This window comes from Hemicordylus capensis, chromosome 3 (assembly GCF_027244095.1).
Source record: "Hemicordylus capensis ecotype Gifberg chromosome 3, rHemCap1.1.pri, whole genome shotgun sequence".
NCBI lineage: Eukaryota > Metazoa > Chordata > Lepidosauria > Squamata > Cordylidae > Hemicordylus > Hemicordylus capensis.
Genome location: NC_069659.1, coordinates 140,951,349 through 140,973,022, shown reverse-complemented (window position 1 = coordinate 140,973,022; position 21,674 = coordinate 140,951,349). Strand labels below are relative to the sequence as shown.

Genomic DNA, 21,674 nt, shown 5'->3' with positions numbered 1-21,674 from the left:
GAGAAAACTTTTTTTTTTTTTGGCGGGGGGGAAGGACAAGTGACCAAATTCACAAGTATATGGCCTGAATTTCTGGGTTTGGTTTGCAGATTGTTGCTAGTTAGTACATTTAATCTGTATGTCATAATCTATGGTGGAGCTCTCCATATAAACATTTATTTGTCTCTCTTTAAAATATACATATTTTTATTTAGCATCTGCATTTTAAAGATAAAAGGAATCCTTCCCCCCACCTGCTGCATTTCCTGGGAATGCCCTTTACTTGTAAAGGAGAACCTTAACTGGTTTATCCTTCGAGCCAGCCCGCAAACCAGCTCAGCCCGGTACAATAGCCAAACCAGACCCAGTTTGGCTGAGCCAGGTTGGTTCAACCCAGCTCAGCCAAATATCCGGCTTGCACACCCCTAAGTGGGGGTGCTTCTGAGCATATTGGTACAGGACTGTCTTCAGACTTCACTCTCAGGGACACTGTGAGTACAGTGTCCCCAGTTTTTAAAACTTCTGAAGAAGGCCACTGTGTCAATGAGGGATGAATTCTGGAATTCTATCCTTTATGGGGAAGAAAAATTTCCTTAGAAGTAGAAAATTTGCATAGCCTTTCTCCTTTTGCTTGCAGAAAGTTTTTATGTGAGGGAACATTTTAAAAAACTAATAATCCCCTACCTATAGTGTGAAATGGTATCGTCATCTGTCACCAAATTTGACTGGATATAAAATGAGAAGAATAGAGTGTCATGAAAATGTTGTTGTTGAATCCAAATGAAACTGATATCTTTCTGGATAGTTTTCAGTAATGCTACTGCCCACATGTTTGTCATGTGAGAGAAGTATGCATTAAACTGGACTTTTTTCTTTTCTTTTCTTCTTCCCCAGATGTCGAAAGTCTTGTCACATTGCAGTATATAACTCTGCTGCTTAAATGTTTTGTAACCCACCTAATTTCACTTTCTTCTTGGGTTTCTCATCTCATTTCCTGCAGTTCTCCATATGTACTGGCATATTTCAATAGTAAATAAAATAATGAGCTGGGTATTAGTGGTCAAGGGATATGGGGACAAGTACATGTGTAGATTGCTAACTGGTTGAAAGACAGGAAACAGAGGGTAGGTATCAATGGAGTGTTCACGATGGAGAGAAGTAAGAAGTGGGTCCCCCAGGGATCTGTACTGGGACCGGTGTTTTTTAAATTTATTCAGAAATGATCTAGAAGCAGGGGTAAGCAGCGAGGTGGCCAAATTTGCAGATAATACCAAACTCTTTCGGGTAGTGAAATCCAAAACTGATTGTGAGGAGCTCCAAAAGGATCTCTCCAAACTGGGGGAGTGGGTGACAAAGTGGCAAATGTGGTTCAGTGCTGGCAAGTGTAAAGTGATGCACATTGGGACGAAAACCCCGAACTTCAAGTATATGCTGATAGGATCTGAGCTGTCGGTGACTGACCGGGAGAGGGATCTTGGGGTCATGATGGACAGCTCATTGAAAGTGTGTTGACTCAATGTGCAACAGCTGTGAAAAAGGCCAATTCCATGCTAGGGATCATTAGGAAGGGGATTGAAAATAAAACGGCTAATGTTATAATGCTCTCCTACAAAACTATGGTGCGACCACACCTGGAATACTGTGTACAGTTCTGGTCACCATATCTAAAAAATGGCATTGTAGAACTGGAAAAGGTGCAGAAGAGGGCAACCAAGATGATCAGGGGCCTAGAGCACCTTTCTTATGAGGCAAGGCTGTAACACCTGGGGCTGTTTAGTTTAGAAAAAAGACGACTGCAGGGAGACATGATAGAGGTCTATAAAATCTTGCATGGTGTGGAGAAAGTGGATAGAGAGAAATTCTTCTCCCTCTCTCATAACACTAGAACCAGGGGTCATTCCATGAAATTGATTGCCAGAAAATCTAGGACCAACAAACAGAAATACTTTTTCACACAACGCATAATCCACTTGTGGAATTCTCTGCCACAAGATGTGGTGACAGCCAACAACCTGGATGGTTTTAAGAAGGGTTTGGATAACTTCATGGAGGAGAGGTCTATCATTGGCTGCTAGTTAGAGGGCTAAAGGCCACCTCCATCCTCAAAGGCAGGATGCCTCTGAGTACCAGTTGCGGGGGAGTAACATCAGGAGAGAGGGCACGCCCTCAACTCCTGTCTGTGGCTTCCAGCAGCATCTGGTGGGCCACTGTGCGAATCAGGATGCTGGACTAGATGGGCCTTGGGCCTGATCCAGCAAGGCTGTTCTTATGTTCTTATTAATCAGAATTTAATACTTTCTGGTGCAATCATGTTTATTGCCAAAGCGTTTGTAGGGCAAAATGAGTTTGTTCTTGGATAATTTTGGCTTTCATCCAAACTAATGCTCTGCTCATGAAAAACGTTTTTCATCACACAAGAGGGAAGGACAGTATTTGGTAATTCCCCCTCACAATCGCTCTACAGCCATTAGTGCCTCCCAAAAATATGTCCCTGAGGCTCCCATAGCCAACAGGGACATATTTCCAGGAGGTCACTGCAGAGGAATGTGGGGACTGCTGAAAAGCATCCCTCCCCTCTAGCTCAACTCCTCCATGAGTACATTTGACTCTTCCTGATAAACTCTATGAGTAGGTTTGTCTGGATGTTGATCTCTTTTTGCAGATATCCTCCAGATTAGTTGGTCATGACTGAGCACTATTGAAATCTTATTAATTTCAATAGCACTTAAACATGACTAATATAGTCTGGATATTTCCATTGAGCTAACTTTATAATATGGTGATATATTTTAGTTCTTTGCTGCAAAGTGTGTTTTCCATAGGTGGCCAGAATAGGGAAGTGTGTTTAAATCTCTGTATTTGAGCCCAGGTTTTCCACCTTCTCTGTTTATGCCCCTTTTCTTCCTTTCTCTGTGCAATTATGTGCCCATCTTCATTTGCATTTCCCATCTGGTAATCCAATTACTGCCCCACCACCTCCTCTTCTTTTCTCTGTACCCTGATTGCATTGCTGCTAATTACAGAAGTGTGGGTAAAGCAGAGAGAAGCTGGAGTTGATCCAGCAGAACCATCCTGAAAACAATATCATAACTCTCTACAGTGGTCCAACAAAGGCCAGGATGGACAGAACCACACATGATGTCCCATGTGTACATGGGCTTTTTCTGTTTCCACCAACTAGCAGAAGCTCCACACAGTTCCTGGAAACCTACCCCCCCCCACCCCGAAGGTTAGGAACCTCCAGACCAGCACCCTCTGAAGTGTGTGGAGCTGTTAACAAAAGTAAAAAATAAACAATTGTGAGCCAAATAGTTCTATGTGAAATTACAAAGTTGTGTTTTTTATGTGGGATTTATTTCAGATGAAATCATGCATCAAGATAACATTCTCCTCCAGGCTGAAGATATTGAGGAGCAGCTAAGGAAGAAGTTTGCCTATTTGTCAGGTGAAGATGTGTATTTTTATCATTGAGTTCTTAAACAATGTATGTTTGTTCAGTTTGGTTCACGTTTTACAGAATGGGTGTACAAACCCTCTAATGTCTATCTTTTTATAATTTATTTTTAATCTGTGTGAATATCTGATAATTTGGAATTTACAAGACAAATACTGTGCGATTTAGAGCCAAACTAGGTGTGACTTTGAACACATTCTGATGTTTGGTTTTATATGTTTTGTTGCCCTGATCCAGATCGGGACTGTGTTGCAGGGACAGTGGATTAAATCCCGCCTCTCCCCACCTTTGCTCCCATTTAGATTGGCAGCTGCTGTTGTTTAAGAATGACAGAAAAAATATACAGGGTCAAAGCACGTTTGTAAAGTACTGTCTACTTTGGCCCTGAAATGGTAATTTTAACAGAGTAAGATGAGTCACTGTGGTAGCTTTATAGTGCAGCAGTAATGCTATTAGACTGAATAGCTAATTGCTCAGAAATGCTTCACACACATTTTTCTTAGAAATCTTCACAAAAATCCTGTCAAGTAGGTTTGCATAGATAGGGCCAGAGTAAAGATAGAGCCTGTGCTTGACAGAAAGCAGTTTGTTACACACCAAGTGTATAGCTGGGCTGAAATTTGGACAAGGGACTCATGACACATAACTGATGTTCATAACTACTACACTGCATATGCTTCAAGCCACACAGTACTATGACCAGATATCAAGGAATGAGAGGACACCTTGTCAGGTTTCAGAATTGTGATGATAGCTGAACTTCACAGCTGATTATTTATTTATTTATTTATTTATTTAAACATTTTTCTATCCCACTCTTCCTCCAAGGAGCCCAGAGCGGTGTACTACATACTTAGGTTTCTCCTTACAACAACCTTGTGAAGTAGGTTAGGCTGAGAGAGAAGTGACTGGCCCAGAGTCACCCAGCTAGTTTCATGGCTGAATGGGGATTTGAACTCGGGTCTCCCCAATCCTAGTCCAGCACTCTAGCCACTACACCACGCTGGCTTCTGCTTAGAACCAAAAAGACCTAGAAACCATGCGGGATGAAATCTTCAGTCTTAGATCTTTTCATATTTGAGGCATGCAAAATGAGTCCTGAGCTTTGGATTTTTAAGGTTATCACATATTCACTCTAGCCTGCAGTTACCTAATTAAAGAACATAAAAACCATAGGTAGTCCATTAGAAAACAAGTTGTTCTGGTAAGAACTTATCTGCTTACTTTCCTTTCACTACAGTCTTAATTGATAATTACAATTCTCACAAGTTAGCTAACTTCAGCCTTAAATGTTCACGTGTCCGCCATCTTGAATTGGGGTGGATGACGTCATCACAAACTAGTGTTAAGGTGTCCCTACGACTGGACCCAGCTTGGTTCATACTGGTCCAGGCATTGAGATGTTTGTAGCGGGAGACACACACACACACACACACACACTTCCAGGAGAGCTCTAAGGAAAGTAGGTTAAAATGCAAATATCACAATCACTAGATAATATCTCAATCAAATATCACAATCAGTATGTCACTCTGGTTGGTCCTAATAAAAGTATGACTACATTAGCCCTGTTCAGATGTGGAGGAAGGATGTTGAACTCATGAGCATTGTCCTGAGAGCTCATCGAGAAGTCCTACCTGGCACTGATGTAATGCGAAACATCACTCTCTGCACACTCTCTAAGCTTATGTTATTTATCTGAAGAGGAGCACTGTAAGTGTGATGGTATCCGTTTCGGTGATCAGAAAGGTGGGACACCTCAACCTTCTGATCACATAAACAGATGCGATCACGCTTCTGGCATTTGCCTTTTCAGACACCATAAGCTTGGAGAGCATGGCAGGATGAGGCAAGGCAGGGTTTGCCAGAATGCTTTTGGGTCTCTGCAACATGAATACAGCATTCTTTCCCCCCCCTTGTCTGAATAGGACATGGAATCTCTGCTAATTTGTGCTCAAAATGAAGCAGAGTAACTGTTAGATTTTTTTATTATTATTTTCTAAACATGGGAGAACAGCCAATATTTTCTCTGTCTTAGTCAAGCCTTGGGTTCATTGTTGATTTTATGACCTAAAAGAAGTAAATGGATTCCATGACTGTGTTTTCAACTCCCCACCACCACTACCACACACTTTAATTGTAATTTACCGAGTGCAGTTTGACTTTTATGCACACGTGCATTTAGCTGTGTTTTAAGAAATGAATGTGTGTTAATAGCTAACTTCAAAGATCTTACATTGCAGGGTATCCTTGTAACATGAAAACTGTATTTAATACTTTGTTGTTGTTGGATTTATGTAGCAAATTACTTGCACACAATTCTGCTGATACTCCTTGTTCAGTGCTGCTTCTGTCAAGTGTCATTTACCCCCTCTTTTTTGCAGCTGCTGACATTGTAGTTTGAACATAAACAGAAATCGTGTGCTTTAAAAACACATCTGTTGTTAAATAACTTCAAAATATTATGCCAGGAGCAATCAACCTGCTAAGAAGAAGAAGGCTGTAGACTCCTCTGCCAGATATGAGAGAACTGTGTTAGAAAAGAGTCAGAGATAGTGACAATATAATAAGGGCTACAGATTATTAATGAACTACAGTATTTGTGTTTCCACTAATTTATTCTGAGCTTCTGAGACAACTTTCACTTAAGACTCCCCCCCCCCCACGCTATTCTTTTAAACCTTCATTATCAGACTCAATTGCCATGAAATTATCTAACTTCATGGAGGGGGTAGGGGTGTGTATGGAACCGGTTCAGGTGGTTTGGTTCTAATGCGAGCCGAATTCAAACCGAACTGCCAGTCTGTGAGCCGGTTCGATTGAACTGGCCGGCGGTCTGGTCCATTCAATTGAATCAATTCACGGGCTATGCAAGTAAAGGGGGATCCAGTAATTCCCGGGGCGGGGGAATCCTCTAAAAGTGTTGTAAGGATGGCCGGGGGGTGGTGGCGGCTGCAAGATGGTACCTTATTGATTTTTGCGGCAGCTCCTCTAAGTGCCACTGGTGCCGCCCCCACCCCCCTCAGCAGCATGGACCAGCAGCCATTTGTGTCACCAGCGCTGCTGGGGAACAGCACCAAGAGGGCTTAGAAGAGCTGCTGAAGAAGTCAATAAGGTATTCTCTCACCGCCACCCTTACAATACTTTTAAAGGATTTCCCCACCCCTTTACTTGTAAAGCAGATCCTCACAGGAATCCCCTTTACAAGCATAGTCCTCAAACCAGTCTGTATCAGTCCCAGTTCTGTTCATACTCGGACCATCTGCCATTTTGCGGGGACTCGGCCGGTTCAAGTTTGAACCAGTTAATCCAGGCTGGTTCAAACTGAACCTGTTCTGCACACTCCTAGAAGGGGGAGAGATGGAGACCCAAATAATTGTCTTCTCACTGTGTCTGTTCTTCTGCATATGCTCACAGCCTTGTTACTACTGCTTATCTTTCGGAGCTGAGCCTTAGCACTGAAATAAGTTCTGGAGCTGTGCCTTGGGACTCAAAATAAGGAAGCACAAGTAGGAACTAAAAAAGGGAGGTGCTCAAATCCTGAACACAGCAGAACAGGTTTGAAAAGAAACTCTATCTTCTGCTCTGCTTAGCACTTCGCCTCTAGATGCCAGTCTAGTTTTTAAGATCCCAGTGACACCTTTATACCCCAGTCTAATTTTTTTTAATAAACACAGCTTTATACCTTATTGGATGTTTCTACTCCACACATAGCAGGCTTCACAGCATTCCACTGGTTTTAGATTTGCTTACCTTTAGGGGGCTGCATTCCCCCTGTCCATGCAGCATTCATATAAGAATTCAAATAAATCAAAGTATTTGTCTGATTTTTGGAAAGACAGTAGCAAGGCATTTTCATTTCAGGGCCCACATCATTGCAGCTCCTATGCTAATCTTCAAATAGTAGAAATTTTGAACTGGGTTGTTTTTTTTGGGGGGGGGGTTGTGGTTTTTTAGTTTTGGTTTTTTCTGCCTTTATACTGCCATTTTAATATATTCTTTGATAATTGTGGGTTACGTTGTTTGTATTCCTGAAGGCTTTGGGGATTTGCATCAACATTTCCAGAATACTAAATACAGATTATGATATATTTTGCATCCACACTGTGAGTATCACTAGCTTTCCTTGACAGCAGGTCACATTGTAGCTTGCATGCACAAGCAGACTTCTGACCGTGACTCTGTTTTTATACCATTGTGTGTGTGTTGTAAAAGAACATTCTGTTGCCATTGTTTCTGCTGCAGTTCCTTTTGATAATAAAGATATGCTTTCATTTTTCAGACACTGAATTTCCAGATATGCTGATTTTAGAATTAAGAATTTTAAGAATTAAGAATTTTTAAGAATTAAGGAGGTGCATTAAATCACTTTTATTCATATTTATATGCTGCCTGATATCTCTAGGTGGTGTACACAATTAAATTTAAGTCAACAAATATCAAACAGAATAAAAACATTTAAAACAATCTCACAGAGTGGAAAAATTAAAACAATTTCATAGGATAAAAACAAACAATTTGAAAATAATTTCAGTTAGAAGCCTAAGATAACAAGTGTGTCTTGATGGTCTTCCTAAAAGCAAACAGAGATGGAGATACTCTTATTTTGACAGAGACCATATTCCAAAGCCCTGTGGCAGCCACAGAGTAGGCCTAGTCCCAGATTGCTATCCAAACCAGCTGGTGGCAACTGTAACCAGACCTCTCCAGATGATCTCAATAGGCGGCATGGTACATGACAAAGAAGGCAATCTCTTGAGTACACTGGACCCAAGCTGATTTTTACCTAATCCTTGTATAACTCTATTCCAAAGGATTGTTTTGTTTTTGACACATTTCAGTTTGTTTTCCTTTGCCTATCAGCGTAAGGGATGGTTCAGATTCATTCATTCATTCATTCATTCATTCATTCATTTAATACATTTGTATATCATATCAATTAAGAAAACAGAACATACAGAATTTATTTGAAATACATTTAGAACAAAAAAGGAGAAAAAAGGTAAACTTTCCATTCAAAGCCTTTATTTATTTATATGTAAACCACTTTGGGAACTTTTTGTTAAAAAGCAGTATATAAATATTTGTCATGTCATATTCGTAAAAGCCTGGCTGAACAGCTGCACCTTTAGATGTTTCCTGAAAGCCACAAGGATGGAGCAGGATTTGATTTCAACAGGATGTATTTTCCACAGCCCCAGAACAACTATAGAGAAGGCTCACCTCTGAGTCACCACCAGACGATCTGACAGCATCCTGAGACAAACCTCCTTATAATATCTTAATAGGCAATGGGCTTCATAATGAAGAAGGTACTGGCCCAAGCCATTAAGGGCTTTATAAGTAACAACCAACACTTTGTATTTTGCCGAGATACCTACTGGCAGCCTGTGTCGTTCTTTCAGAACAGGAGTAATATGGTTTCTTTGGGACATTCCAGAGACCAACTTATCAGGAGCATTCTCCAATAATTTAGGCTCATAAATAACTGAAGACAAGCCAGCCGCATGGAGGACCAGGTTTAGAGGGTTTGACGGTCATCGTCCCCCCTCCCTTCCCTGCTTGGACTTTAAAACTGGCCCCTCTGGGTTTACTTTTCCATTTGTTGCCCGGACAAGGAGATGCCTGTTGCCTGTTGCCTTCAGGAAAGCCTTGACACTTGACACCTGTGTCGGCCAGCAGTCCTTTGTGGCAGGAGGGGCTGCTGGGAATTCAGAGGCTCATAAATCATTGAAGACACGCCGGCAGGATTGCTGGCGGCCTGCCTGTAGGCGGCTGCCAAGCAGGGCCGGCCTTTGGGACTGGGCCTTCACGGGTGGGAATGTGGGCTGGGCGATGGTTGTATCGTGGGTAGGAGGAGGTTCTGGTTAAAGAGCTGTTTTTATTGCCTTGAGTTGTGCCAGGCCTAGTTGATGAGATGTGTTTGGGCTCTCATGAGGGAGATGATGCAGGGGGTGTGCCTGGTAGCCTTGGGGCAGCTATTGCTGTAGTGGTGGGGCATAGAAGAATTGGCACTGGCAGAACAGCTGGCTGCTACAGGGGAAGAGAAATTAGTAATTTAGTAACTATTTCTACTTCCAACTGTTCTGACAACTCTCAGGCCTTGGGGAGCAGCACCAACTACCCACAGAGCCTGACCTTGCTACTTTGTAATGCCAGGTCAGTTCAGAATAAGACCGAAATTGTCCATGATTTGATCGTGGATGAGGGAGCTGACCTGGCATGTATAACTGAGACCTGGTTGGGGGAGGCGAGTGGCCCAGTGTGGGCTCAGCTTCTCCCTCCAGGTTATTCTGTTGTGGAGCATGTTAAGGGAAGTGGGCGGGGGGTGGGGTGGAGTGGCTGTGGTCCATAAAAATTCTATCTCCATTACCAGGGCCCCTGTAAGACAGTTGACTTATATTGTGTGTGTATTTCAGAGGCTGGGAACTAGGGATAGATTGGGGATTTTGTTGGGGTACCGTTCACCCCGCTGCCCAACTGACTCCCTAACTGAGCTGATGGAGCTGGTCGTGGAGTTGGTGTTAGAGTCTCCCAGGCTCTTGGTGCGGGGGGACTTCACTATCCACTTTGGGGCTGGCTTGTCTGGTGTGGCTCAGGAGTTCATAGCAACCATGACAACTATGGGCCTATCCCAATTAGTTTCTGAACCAACTCATGTTGCCAGCCATGCACTTGATTTGGTCTTCTGTTCGATTCAGGGGGGTGTTCCACGGGTGGGGGATCAGGTGGTTACCCCATTGTCATGGATGGACTACTACCTGGTTAAGGTTGGTATCACGGTCACAACCCACCCCTGCAGGGGTGATGGACCTATTAGGATGGTCCGCCCAAAAAGGCTGCTGGACCCAGGAGGTTTCCAAAAGGCCTTGGAGGGTTTGGATGTTGGTGCGGCTGGTGATTCTATTGATGCCTTGGTGGGAACCTGGAATTGAGAACTCACCAGGGCAGTTAATATGATTGCTCCTAAGCGTTCCTCCCAGGCCTGCTTCTAAGACGGCCCCCTGGTATACCAAGGAGTTGCGAGGGATGAAGTGGCTGGGTAAGCAACTGGAATGCAAGTGGAGGAGAACTCGGCTCGAATCTGACAGGATGCAGCATAGAGCCCATTTGAAGACTTGCATGATGGGGTGCGTGCAGAAAGAGTTTTTGGTCAGCGCTCATTGCACTTGTTCTCTGGATCCTTGCCCAACCTGGCTGCTTCGATCTAGCAGAGAGATAGTTGGAGATGGCCTAGTTAATACCATAAATGCATCGCTGAGGGAGGGGAGGGCGTCTCCTTGTTTGAAGAAGGCAATAGTTAGACCTCTTCTTAAGAAGCCTTCCCTGGATCTCTTTCCATCGCTGCGAGATGAGCAGAAGAAGAGTTATGTTTGCATAAGGACTTTTTCTTTTTGTAGAAAGATCCCCTGCATTGGCACAATTTTTCTGATAATGATACACCTCTACACCAAAAGTTTGGGAACTACCCTTTTTCTTTAAAGCTTTATATTAGCCCTGAAATTATTGCTGTTGATGTTCAGCAATTTTGAAGTGTTTGCTTGGACCTGCAATACCCAGTGTTAGGCACAAAGAGGAGTTTTTTGTTTTTTTAAATCCAAACTGCTAGTGAATTGTTGTTTTCTACTTGACACCCATATGTCATACTATGTACCTAAAACATGTGTAGTTCAACTGACACAGTTTAAATCTGAAAGGTGTAATGGCGGGGGTGGGGAGAACAATTGGGGCACATTCTCCTAAAATAGCAGTTTTATGGGATTTTGCAACTGCAGGACCAGGGTGAGACCAGAAATCCAAAGGTGCTAATGTATTTTCAGGGTGGTTGCTTTTGAAATCATGCTTCTGAAAACGCTTCTCAGCAACATTTATGGAGTGCTGCTTAAAATTTTAAGATGAAGCTGAAAGCTAATAATATACTTGTGTGGTTGCCTGCCACCTTCCTTTTACATCTTTAGTAATATTCGCTCTGAACCCCCTAGGATGGTCCATCTACAAGCAGGAAAAAGTGAAACAAAGCAAATACCTGATACCACAACTGATTTGTTTTCATATTCAGTACTTTTAAAATGTTGATATAATTAGTTTCATTTTGGAGAGTGAGTGCAGTGAATAAACAACTTTGTTTCTGTTTTTAGGTGGCCGAGGGAAAGATGGCTGCCCAGTCATCACTTTTCCAGAGTACTCTGCATTCAGCGAAATTTCAGATAAAGACTTTCAGAGTGTTCTGACATACCTTACTAATATCCCTAGGTAAGGAAATAAGGGCATTTATCAAATGAATGTTAATCATATATGTTCAGGGAGAGTTCCGGAGACTTGAAAGAAAAGAGCATTGTGAATGTGAAGCGGGAATGTGAAGTGGGATGAAAAACCACTTTGCTACTAGTGAGTACCAATGAAACTTTGGGCCCCTACTCTCAAGAATTTGGGGCTGCAGATTCTTTCATTGTCTTCCCTATGTTTGTAAGGAAGCAAAATTTCAGTCTGTTTTGCAGTGTTGAGAAAAGAGCTGGGAAAGAATGTAGCAGAGCAGGATGATCAAAGAGCAACATTGTCTTTGTCGGAATATCCCAATGCATCTGAATTCCTTTGTCCTGTCCCCATCCCTTCCAGCTGAAAAACTGAACTGGAACTGGGTGAAGGGTGGGGGGTGGAGTTCAGTGACAAGGGCAGGAACAGAACCTTTAAAACACCTCAGCATAAAGGTGTTATGCTGATAACTTGATCAATGAGTATACTTCACAAGATTTTTTATCAATCTTACTGAAAGCAGATACAAGCTTTGTGACAATACTAATTGTTTTGAATATGTGTGAAATTGTTCTTTTCCCAATATTTCTTTGATCATGTGTTGCAAGTGGACAGGTACAAAAACTCACCAAAACGTTTGTCACTCTGGTGGGTGCCGTAGTACCAGAAGAGAAAACATGAAAAGAAAGGGAGTGGGGGGGGGGATCATGCATACTGTCTCTTCTATGAAGGCCTAGTAGATGGTTTGCCTTTTTGAAATGTACAATATTTGCAATTGGAGCCCGACTTAGTGTGTTGAAGGGGAAAGCTGTAATTTAGACAGCCTTCTTGCCCTCTACATATGTTGTGGCATGCATGTTGTTTATGTAATTGAGTAGCTGTATAAGAGTTGAATGAATGAATGAATGATAACAGGCTGAACATCATTCACCCAGGCAGATGAACCATCAGCCAACAGTACTTCTGTCTTGTCTGGATTGAGTCTCAGCTTATTCACCCTCATCCAGTCTATTACTGAATCCAAGCACCAATTCAGGACAGTCACTGCTTCACTTGCATCTGATGAAAAAAAGAGATACAACTGAGTGTCATCTGCGTATTGATGACACCTCAAGCCCAATCTCCAGATGACCTCTTCCAGCAGTTTCATGTAGATGTTAAACAGCATAGGGGAAATAATGGAACTGTGTATTTCTATGGGGAACCCCATAGCATAATGGCCAAGGGGTTGAGCAGTAATCCACTAGCACCGTTCTTGGGACCATTTTGGGAATGGGCCTTGAGGAAGGCCTCCCACACCCAACTCTGCCAGTCTGTCCAAAAGGATACCATGGTCAATGGTATCGGAAGCTGCTGAGAGATCCAAGAGAATTAACAGGGTTGTCTCCCCTCCCCCTCATAGGTAATCCCACAGGGCAACCAAAGCAGTTTCTGCTCCAAAACCAGGCCTGAAGCCTGATTGAAATGGATCTAGATAGTCGGTTTTCTCCAAGAGTATCTGGAGCTGGTCAGCCACTACATACTCAAGCACCTTGCCCAGGAAGGGAATATTGGCCACAGGCCTATAGTTATTTACATTCTCTGGGTCCAGACTGAGTTTCTTTAGGAGTGGTCTAATAATAGCTTGCTTCAGTGAAGCAGGGACCACTCCCTCTCTCAATGAGGCATCTAGAACCTGCTGGACTGAGCTAAGAGTTCCCTCCTTACTGGGTTTACTAAGCCATGAAGGGCAAGGGTCAAGCACACACGTGGTTGGCTTAACTCGACTAAACATCTTGTCTATATCCTCATGGACCAATAACTGAAATCCTCTGGCAAAACTAGACCAGGCCTTACTCTGGGCATCTCTCCTAGTAATCCTGCACCAGCCATAGTGTCCAACTCATGGTGAATGAGAGTGACTTTACCCCCAAAGTGCTGTCCAGATGTGTCACTGCAAGCATGCTACTGAGGATTCAAATACATCCTGCCCAGGGCCAGATTTCTAAAGGCCCCGCACCACCTGGAAGAACCCTGCTGGATGACATTGAGAGGATGTACTAGTGAATGAAAAAATATAAGAAAATATAGTGTGAAAAGCTACATGGAGTACCAAAAAAAAAATAGTATAAGAGTTCTTGACAAAACATAATACATTTATTGCTGGTGTAGTTCAGCATGGTTTGTCAACTGAGGTTTTCAGTGTTGGGGTATTTCTGAACTGGTCACTGTTCCTTAGCTGGTATTGGGAACTTGTTTGTTTGATCCAGCATCTCATATGGCTTAGTTGATGACAACCATGATTGCACCATTCTGGTTAAAATTGGCAGTTCAGCCTATGTTGCTACTGAATGTAGCAATCAGACACTGGTTAATCTAGCACACATCTGAAATAGAAAGATTGCCAAGTAATTGCAGTGCCTAGCTTTAACAATGAAATGCATCTTGGCAAAAGTTAGTACTAAGGAAGGTTTGTAAATTATTATATAGAAGTACTAAGTCTTAGTTTGCCTTTTAGTAGAAATGAAAATTGATCTTTGTGAGAATTACGTGGCAGTGTTTGTTTTGGCACGCCAACGTGTGTACGAGTCACCAAGCAGTGCCCAGTTCCATGCACTTTAGAAGTCTTTATTCTAAATCTTTATGGTTTGTTACGCTGAGCTGTTCAACCATATGTCCGTATCTTATGTGGTCCTTGCCTTCAGTAAACAGTGTCATATAACAAGACTTATTGGAAGCTGCAGTACCTCCCAGGAAATTGCCCAGTTTAATCATATAACAGCAATGCTTTTCTAAAAATCAGGAAGTAAAAGAGAAACAAGAGATATATATAGATTAGACGAAGATTCATCCATGCATGTAATATAATTCCACATTGAATTTCTTAGTCATTGTCCACGTGGAGCAAGGAAGTGAATATGGTGGAATTAAAACCATTCGCCTTCTGGCAGAGATTTCATCTGCCCCAAACACTTATCCAGTTGTCTACCATTCATTTCTCTTTATAATGCTTCTCATGTGCATATCTGTCCATCTTCTCCACCTCTGCCACTTTTTTCAGAGTGAGGAAAGTACAATTGGGAAGGCGGTCGATCCATGTTTGGGTAACCTCCAACATTTTATCTTGGATAATTTTTCATTTTTCATGCATGTTCCAGATAGTCATGTTTGGAGGAAGGAGGCCTAGACATCTTGGTTTTGTAAATAAGCCCTTGTAAATGAACTGTATTATATTATGAATTGAATTGATATTGTCAAACTACATCATAATTGTAAATAGGATTTCTGTGTAAAAATGCTTGCAAAGTCCCTATGTTGAAAAGAATGCTGGGTCAAGTGTTAATGCCTGCTTGTTGTATTAATTTCACATTGAGAATGTCATTTTGACAGTTTGGTTTTGGAGGGAAGGGGAGTTTTGAAAAATGGAGGGTACTTTGAGTTACACTGACTGGATTGTTTAAAAAAAACTGACGGAGCAAAATTGTGTATATATAGAAGGGCTGCTCAGAGAGATAGTTGAACTTTGAGTCCTTGAAGAAGTCAGAATTGAAGGAGGAGAGGAGGCTGTTGTGTTAGACTCAAGAGTGTTACAAGAGGACGCTGTTGTGTTAGACTCAGTCTAGAACACAAAAGTCTGCTTGGTGGCAGTGATTAAACTAGTAATTGTCAGGAAGATCTGTGTCTTGTGTAAGCAGCAGGGCAGATCCTCCACACGTGGTAGCAAAGTGGTGGGGTAGACAGTTATTCCTCCACACCAAGCTAGTTTCCTACAGATAAACAGTAAAGAGTTTCATAGTATCTTAAAAACTAACATATTTATTATAGTGTAGCCTTTTGTGCACTAGAGCTTGCTTCTTGTGTCTTCAGGCGCTCTGTCTTCTTGTAAGCCCATTACCCCTGCCTCTGTTCTTGCTTTTGTTAATAAATATTACTATTTATTATCCTTCTATTACTACTTTCCAGTCCCAAAACTGGGAACCAGGGAGGCAAGGCAGTCAAGGTTTACAGCAGGCTTCCCCAACCTGCGGCCCTCCAGATGTTGCTGAACTACAATTCCCATCACCCCCAGCTACAACTTATTGTTGCTGGGATGATGGGAATTGTAGTTCAGCAACATCTGGAGGGCCGCAGGTTGGGGAAGCCTGGTTTACAGCATCATGGATGGACACCCTGGATGGTTCCCATTGAGCCACTTCCTCCAGCAAAGGCCAGGCCTGAAGAACAGAGTTTTAAAGGGACAGTTCAGTAAGCATGAGTTCTGGAGTCACTGGTTCCAGTGTATCCCAGCTGGTAGGCTGAGATACACGGTCCGGTATGGTGTTGGGTTTTGTGATTGACTCATCTGGTCTAATTGGTCACTACAGGTTGGTTTAATGACACCTTCTTTTCTATGCAAATTGATCTTTCCCCCCCAATTCAGCTCTGTTTTCCTCTTGCATTCTGAAGAACTTTCCACATGTGCTGTGTTGAGTTGTTGTTTTGGGTAGTGTTATCACTTCTCTGCAAAAGGTTATCAAAGAGGTTTACATAGATTTTATTTTATTTATTGTATTTCTATACCACCCAAACTTGTATCTCTGGGTTGTTTACAATAAATACAACATAATAAATATAGCATAATAAAATGACAATTAAGCAGTAAGACAATTTAAAATCACATTAAAATCTAATCAAAATATTTCAGAAATCTTTTAAATTAGAAAATGTTTCTGTCCCACAAGGGCTCACAGTCTTTTTTTTCTTAATTTTTTTCTGTTTGTAGTACACCCTCCCATTTCTCCACTCCTGCTTACATCATTGGCTGCAGCTTGTGGGACAGTGTGCAATACCATGATGTCAGATCATGGACTAAGTTGTGCTACATATTGCAAAAGGGTAGGCTAATAACTTGGCATAGAACAGCCATTTGTCCCAAGACCCAAGGAGACGCGGAGACATTGTGATGGTGGAACGGTCAATGTTTATTTTTGATTTTGTTACAACCATATGGGCTGGGATTGGCTAGGGCCCCCCACGCAGTGCTGTGCCTAGCGGGCCAGCCACACTGTGGCCGCCCCTTTCTAAAGACCGTGGCAATAGCACCCTGGCTCCAGGCAAGTCCTCCGCCAGTAGCGGAGGTGCCCTTCTTCACCGACCTAAGGTCAGGCATTTAACTAACAGCACGTCATCCCACTGACGCTGCACAGCCATACGGTGAGAATGCCGCCTGCAGGGAGGCATGGGCCGCATCCCTGATCTGTCAAGCCTCAAGGGATCGGCTCGCCCTCCTAGATTTACTTTACCTCAGGTGCCACACCCATTCTAATTAGCATTTCCACTGCACTGTACCTGCCATAGCGGACGTTAGCCCCGCTTAACGTCCCGCACCCCACAGACCCAATATCACCATCGCCAATCCCAGCCTCAGGTCGTCTATAAAGAACCGCATGCCCGTGTCAGATAGGTGGACCCCATCGCTTCGATAGAGCCCAGGCAGCGAGAACACAATGTCGTCATGCGGGACGCACCCACCTCCCTTGGAGGTCAGGAAGCGCGCCTCCGCTGTGTTAACCCCCTGCCTAGCCCTGTCCACCTTGTTCTGTTTGAGTGCCCCCCGCCAGACCCTGCGCTGAGTGATGTCAGACCAAAGAATGACCAACCCGGGACACCATAACAGCACCACGCTGAGATCCTGTTCGATCTGCCGTGCAAGTGAAATACCCGACTGGCTGGTCAGGTCGTTCCCCCCGAAATGCAAGAGCAAGACATCCGGCGCCGGATTCTCCTCCAGGTACTCCCACAGCATCGGCAGCAGCTGTGTCCTTCGCATTCCCCTCCGCCCAAGTCACTCCGTGTCGGCCCAGCACCCCAGGCCCAGCTGTGTTCCTGGCTCCGTGCCTTGCGCCCACTTGAGGGCCCAGAAAATAAAGGAATGGCCCAGGACCAGGACCCTGGTCCGCTTCGCCGGAGGCTTCACCCCTGTGCAGGAGAGAGAACGCATGTGAGACGGGGGGGGGGATCCGGAAGGGGAGGGGCGGGGGTGGGCTAGGAGAGCCTTGCACTCAGCGCACGTATCTGTGGTAAACCGCAGACCGCCACCGGCCCAAGCCTTGGATTGCAGTGCCTGAGTAGCCAAGGCCAGCGGCCGCCGAGGCCGCCCCTATTCGTAAGGAGTGCACCGACAGGTGTCGCGTGGAAACCCCAGCAGCATTAAAGGCCTTCCTCATAACCGCCCAGAATTAGTACTGGGTGTTTATAGTACACCCTCCCATTTCTCCACCCCTGCTTACATCATTGGCTGCTGCTTGTGGGACAGTGTGCAATACCATGATGTCAGATCATGGACTAAGTTGTGCTACATATTGCAAAGGGGTAGGCTAATAACTTGGCATAGAACAGCCATTTTCGACAGCATCCAGTATTTCTGATAGTTCTGTCCTCCTTTGCTTATAGCTGTGTGGTTTTAAAACTATTTTAAAAATTCAATTTATGGAAGTACTGCTAGAGGCTGCTGTTGGATGTGAGATAGCAACATTGATTCCTTTTATACAGTGAGCTCTTGCATTCATTCTAAGAAGAGCTTTTCTTTTATTGAGGCAATTGTGAGGCAGGCATGAAAATTAATAGGATATTCTTGTGTTTCTAGAAGGGTATGATCTTGAAATGGGGGCGGGGGGCACTTGTGCTTTTATGACAAGTCAAGCCTACCAGTTAATATGTTACATCAGGGATTTGTACACTTTTAAATTAGAAAATTTACATATCAGGTGGTATAAAAATATGATAAATAAATAATAAAATAAATAAATCAGGTGTTCCCAAACCATGAATCCCCAGACACTGCTGAACATATAACTTTGAACATCCCAGCCACATTGTGACTGGGGATGATTGGAGTTGTAGACCAGCGATGTCTGGGGACCCCTGGGTTGGACTGTTTCCGTGGCATTTAGCTTTCCAAATATTCATTTTCTTTTGTTTCAGGTGTAGTCATAAAACGTTGCATAAAATAAAGACAATCCATAGAAGAGCATAATACATCAAATAAAACATATAATCTGATGTTATGTATCCTACTTGAAATCATTAGTATCAGCAATAGGACACTTGTTTATATTTTGCAGCAGCCAAGGCAAATGCAGCTACAGTTCAAGTGATCTCTTCAATAATTGCAAATAGTAACATTTGAACGTATGAAGCTGCCATCTTCTGAGTCAGACCACTGGTCCATCTAGGTCAGCATTGCCTATGCTGACTGGCAGGAGCTCTCCTGGATTTCAGAGAGGGGGTTTTACCAGCCCTACCTGGAGATGCCAGGAATTTACATGGACTTTCTGCATGCAAAGCAGTATTCTCTGCCATTGAGCTTACAGCCCTTTCTAGCAGTACAGCTAGCTTTCCTTGTAGGCAGGGATGGGTTTTTCCTGATTTGACCTAGATATAGATATAGATACAAACACACACTCACTTAGTCTCCTTCAGTTGTTGGCAGATTACTCCACTCCCTAGTTTTTGGTGATGGGACAACAAAATATATACTGTGGAATATCTTCCATGTGACTATCTTCAGAACTTTCTCTCTTATAATTGACTAAGACACAGTTTTTTCTTGTATTAAGACATAGTAGGCTATGACTAACTTCACCTGTGCATAACAACATTTCACTTGCACAATTGGGAAAGAGCCGTTTTCTCCAGTACTCCCTTCTATCTGCTGCTCCTGATGTCTGCTGACAATACGTCCCTGAGATCCCATTATGCAAGCAAAACATGAAGGTACTGTTGGTCTGGATGCTGCCCTTTGTCTCTTTGCCATGATCCAAATGTAAATGTATCTAGTCAGTAACACACACACACCTAAAACAATAGTTGTCCTGCATTAGGTACTTCCCAGCTCCTGGCAGCTGGGGATGCTGTCACCTAGTCTACAAACAAACAAAAACACTGCCACTAGTAGTTTAGTAAGTGGAGGAACACAGTGCTGATTATTTTCTGTCACGTGTTGCTCCATCTATAGAAACTTAACTGGAAAACAGATAAAGAATGGCTGACCCTGTGCACAGCGAAATGAAGGCTGCATAGACAGCCTACACTGCTGCATGTATCTAAAACAGTGTCTGAAGTGTTGTAGGAAAGGGCTGGTGTACTACTACAATTACTTGTACTATCTTGAATAGTCACAGTTGCACAATGCTATAGCCATTGTTTCGAGTGGATGCAGCATCACACAACTGTAATTGCACAATTTTAAGTAGTAGCACACCAGCCCTGTTGTGCAGCACCACTGGTGTTATTTTAGACATTTGCAATAATGCAGAAGAGTCTGTGCCACCCATGTTTTACTGCACAGAATGTCAGTCAACTTTTTTATTTGCCCCTTCTGATCTTTCTTTTGCATTAAGAATAATGTGTAACCAATTAATCAAAATAACTAGCCAACAATCAAACATAGCCTGTTAATTGTTCAAAAGAAAAACATTAACCTGAATAATAATGAATAGGGATGTGCACGAATCAATTTTTTTGATTTGATTTGTACCTGAGTCGAATCACCCCTGATTTGTTTTGGGTCCGAATCTGCCCCCCCCGAATCACCCCAGATTTGATTTGTACCCAAATTTTCTAAATAGATTTGGGACAAAAAGGGGGATTCTGGGGGCAAAAAAGTGGGGTGGGCGGTAGTGCCCAATAGGTTGAAGCTACCACCCGAATTTCAGATAAATTTGGCAAAGGGCTGATTTTTTTTTTAAAGTGTTGATGTGTTTTCAAGCTTTTCCCCATAGGGAATAATGGGGATTTCATCTGCCTTAGTTATAACTCTCTGGTGGGGGCACCAGGTTGGCCCAGAGTGGGTTGTGGTGGGTGGTAGTGCCCAATGGGTACAAGGAAGCTACTACCCAGATTTCAGAGAAATTGGGCAAAGGTGTGTTGGGTTTTTTTTATAAATTAAGTTGGCTTGTCTTTGTGGCAGATTCAGGGCAGCAAAGGGGTTCTGGGGCAAAAGAGTGGGTCAGGTAGTAGTGCCTCAATGGGTGCCTGCTACCACCCAGATATCAAATAAATTGGTAAAAGGGGTGATTTTTATTTTATTTTTTTTCTGAAGTTTGCATGTCTTTAAGGTTTCCTGCCATAGGGAATAATGGGGAATTTCAGCAGCCCTGTAACTTGGGGGGCACCAGGGTAGCCCAAAGCAGGTTGTGGGGCACATAGGGTGCTAACTACCCCCAAAACGACAAGCCCACAGGGCACTGGGTTTTGTTGTTTTCAATGTCTGAGGTGTTCTTCTGAAAGTAGATTCTCTGGTGGGAAATGAATCAATTCTCAGAATACCTCATATATTGAAATCAACAAAATCCAGTGCCCCATGGGCTTGTCATTTGGGGGTGGTTGGCACCCTATGTGCACTACACCACAACCCACTCTGGGCCACCCTGGCAGAGGCAACTATAGGGGGGGCACATGTCCCGGGTGCCATCTTTTCTGGTCACGTGGGGGGGCGCCGCCATGACCAATTTTTTTTTAATTTTTTAAAAATTCTTTGTTAATACAAATGTTTCCTGCTCAGTGCAGCAGCGCTGCAGCAGTCAAGGGAGTGTGTTGGTGCCCCCTTCCCCACAAGCGGTCCCTTCCACGCCGCCTGCGGCCCCCCCCAATTGCTTTGCTGGCGCCTGGCGGCCAGTCAGTGGCCTGGCTTGGTGGCGGTGGGCGCTTGTGAGGAAAAACCGAAGTATAATGTAGTATGTGGGGGGGGCGGTGGGGGGGGCGCGGTGGGGGGGCGCCATTTCAGTGCTTGCCCCGGGCGCCATTTTCCCTAGTTACGCTTCTGCACCCTGGTGCCCCCAAGTGGAGTTACGGGGCTGCTGAAATCCCCCATTATTCCCTGTATAGCTTAAAGATGCTCTAACTTCAATTTAAAAAAAAAATCACCCCTTTCACCAATTTATTTGAAATCTGGGTGGTAGCAGGCACCCACTGCGGCACTACCACTTGACACACTCTTCTGCCCCCCCAAACCCCTTTTCTGCCCCGA

The 21,674-nt window shown here is 43.5% G+C and overlaps 1 protein-coding gene across 16 annotated transcripts in view; it reads left to right on the top strand.

The window, feature by feature from the left end:
* The window catches only part of MCF2L (MCF.2 cell line derived transforming sequence like), a 178,959-nt gene that overhangs the window by 78,578 nt on the left and 78,707 nt on the right, over nucleotides 1-21,674 (top strand). For 14 of the 16 annotated variants that reach the window (XM_053306934.1, XM_053306931.1, XM_053306943.1 and 11 more), the window contains 2 exons: nucleotides 3,341-3,424; nucleotides 11,572-11,686. The exons of 1 other annotated variant lie outside the window; for it this stretch is intronic. In XM_053306934.1, the coding sequence (XP_053162909.1) occupies nucleotides 3,341-3,424; nucleotides 11,572-11,686 (199 nt within the window). The remainder of the gene's footprint in view (nucleotides 1-3,340; nucleotides 3,425-11,571; nucleotides 11,687-21,674) is intronic. One more of the 16 variants, XM_053306941.1, reaches the window with a different exon arrangement.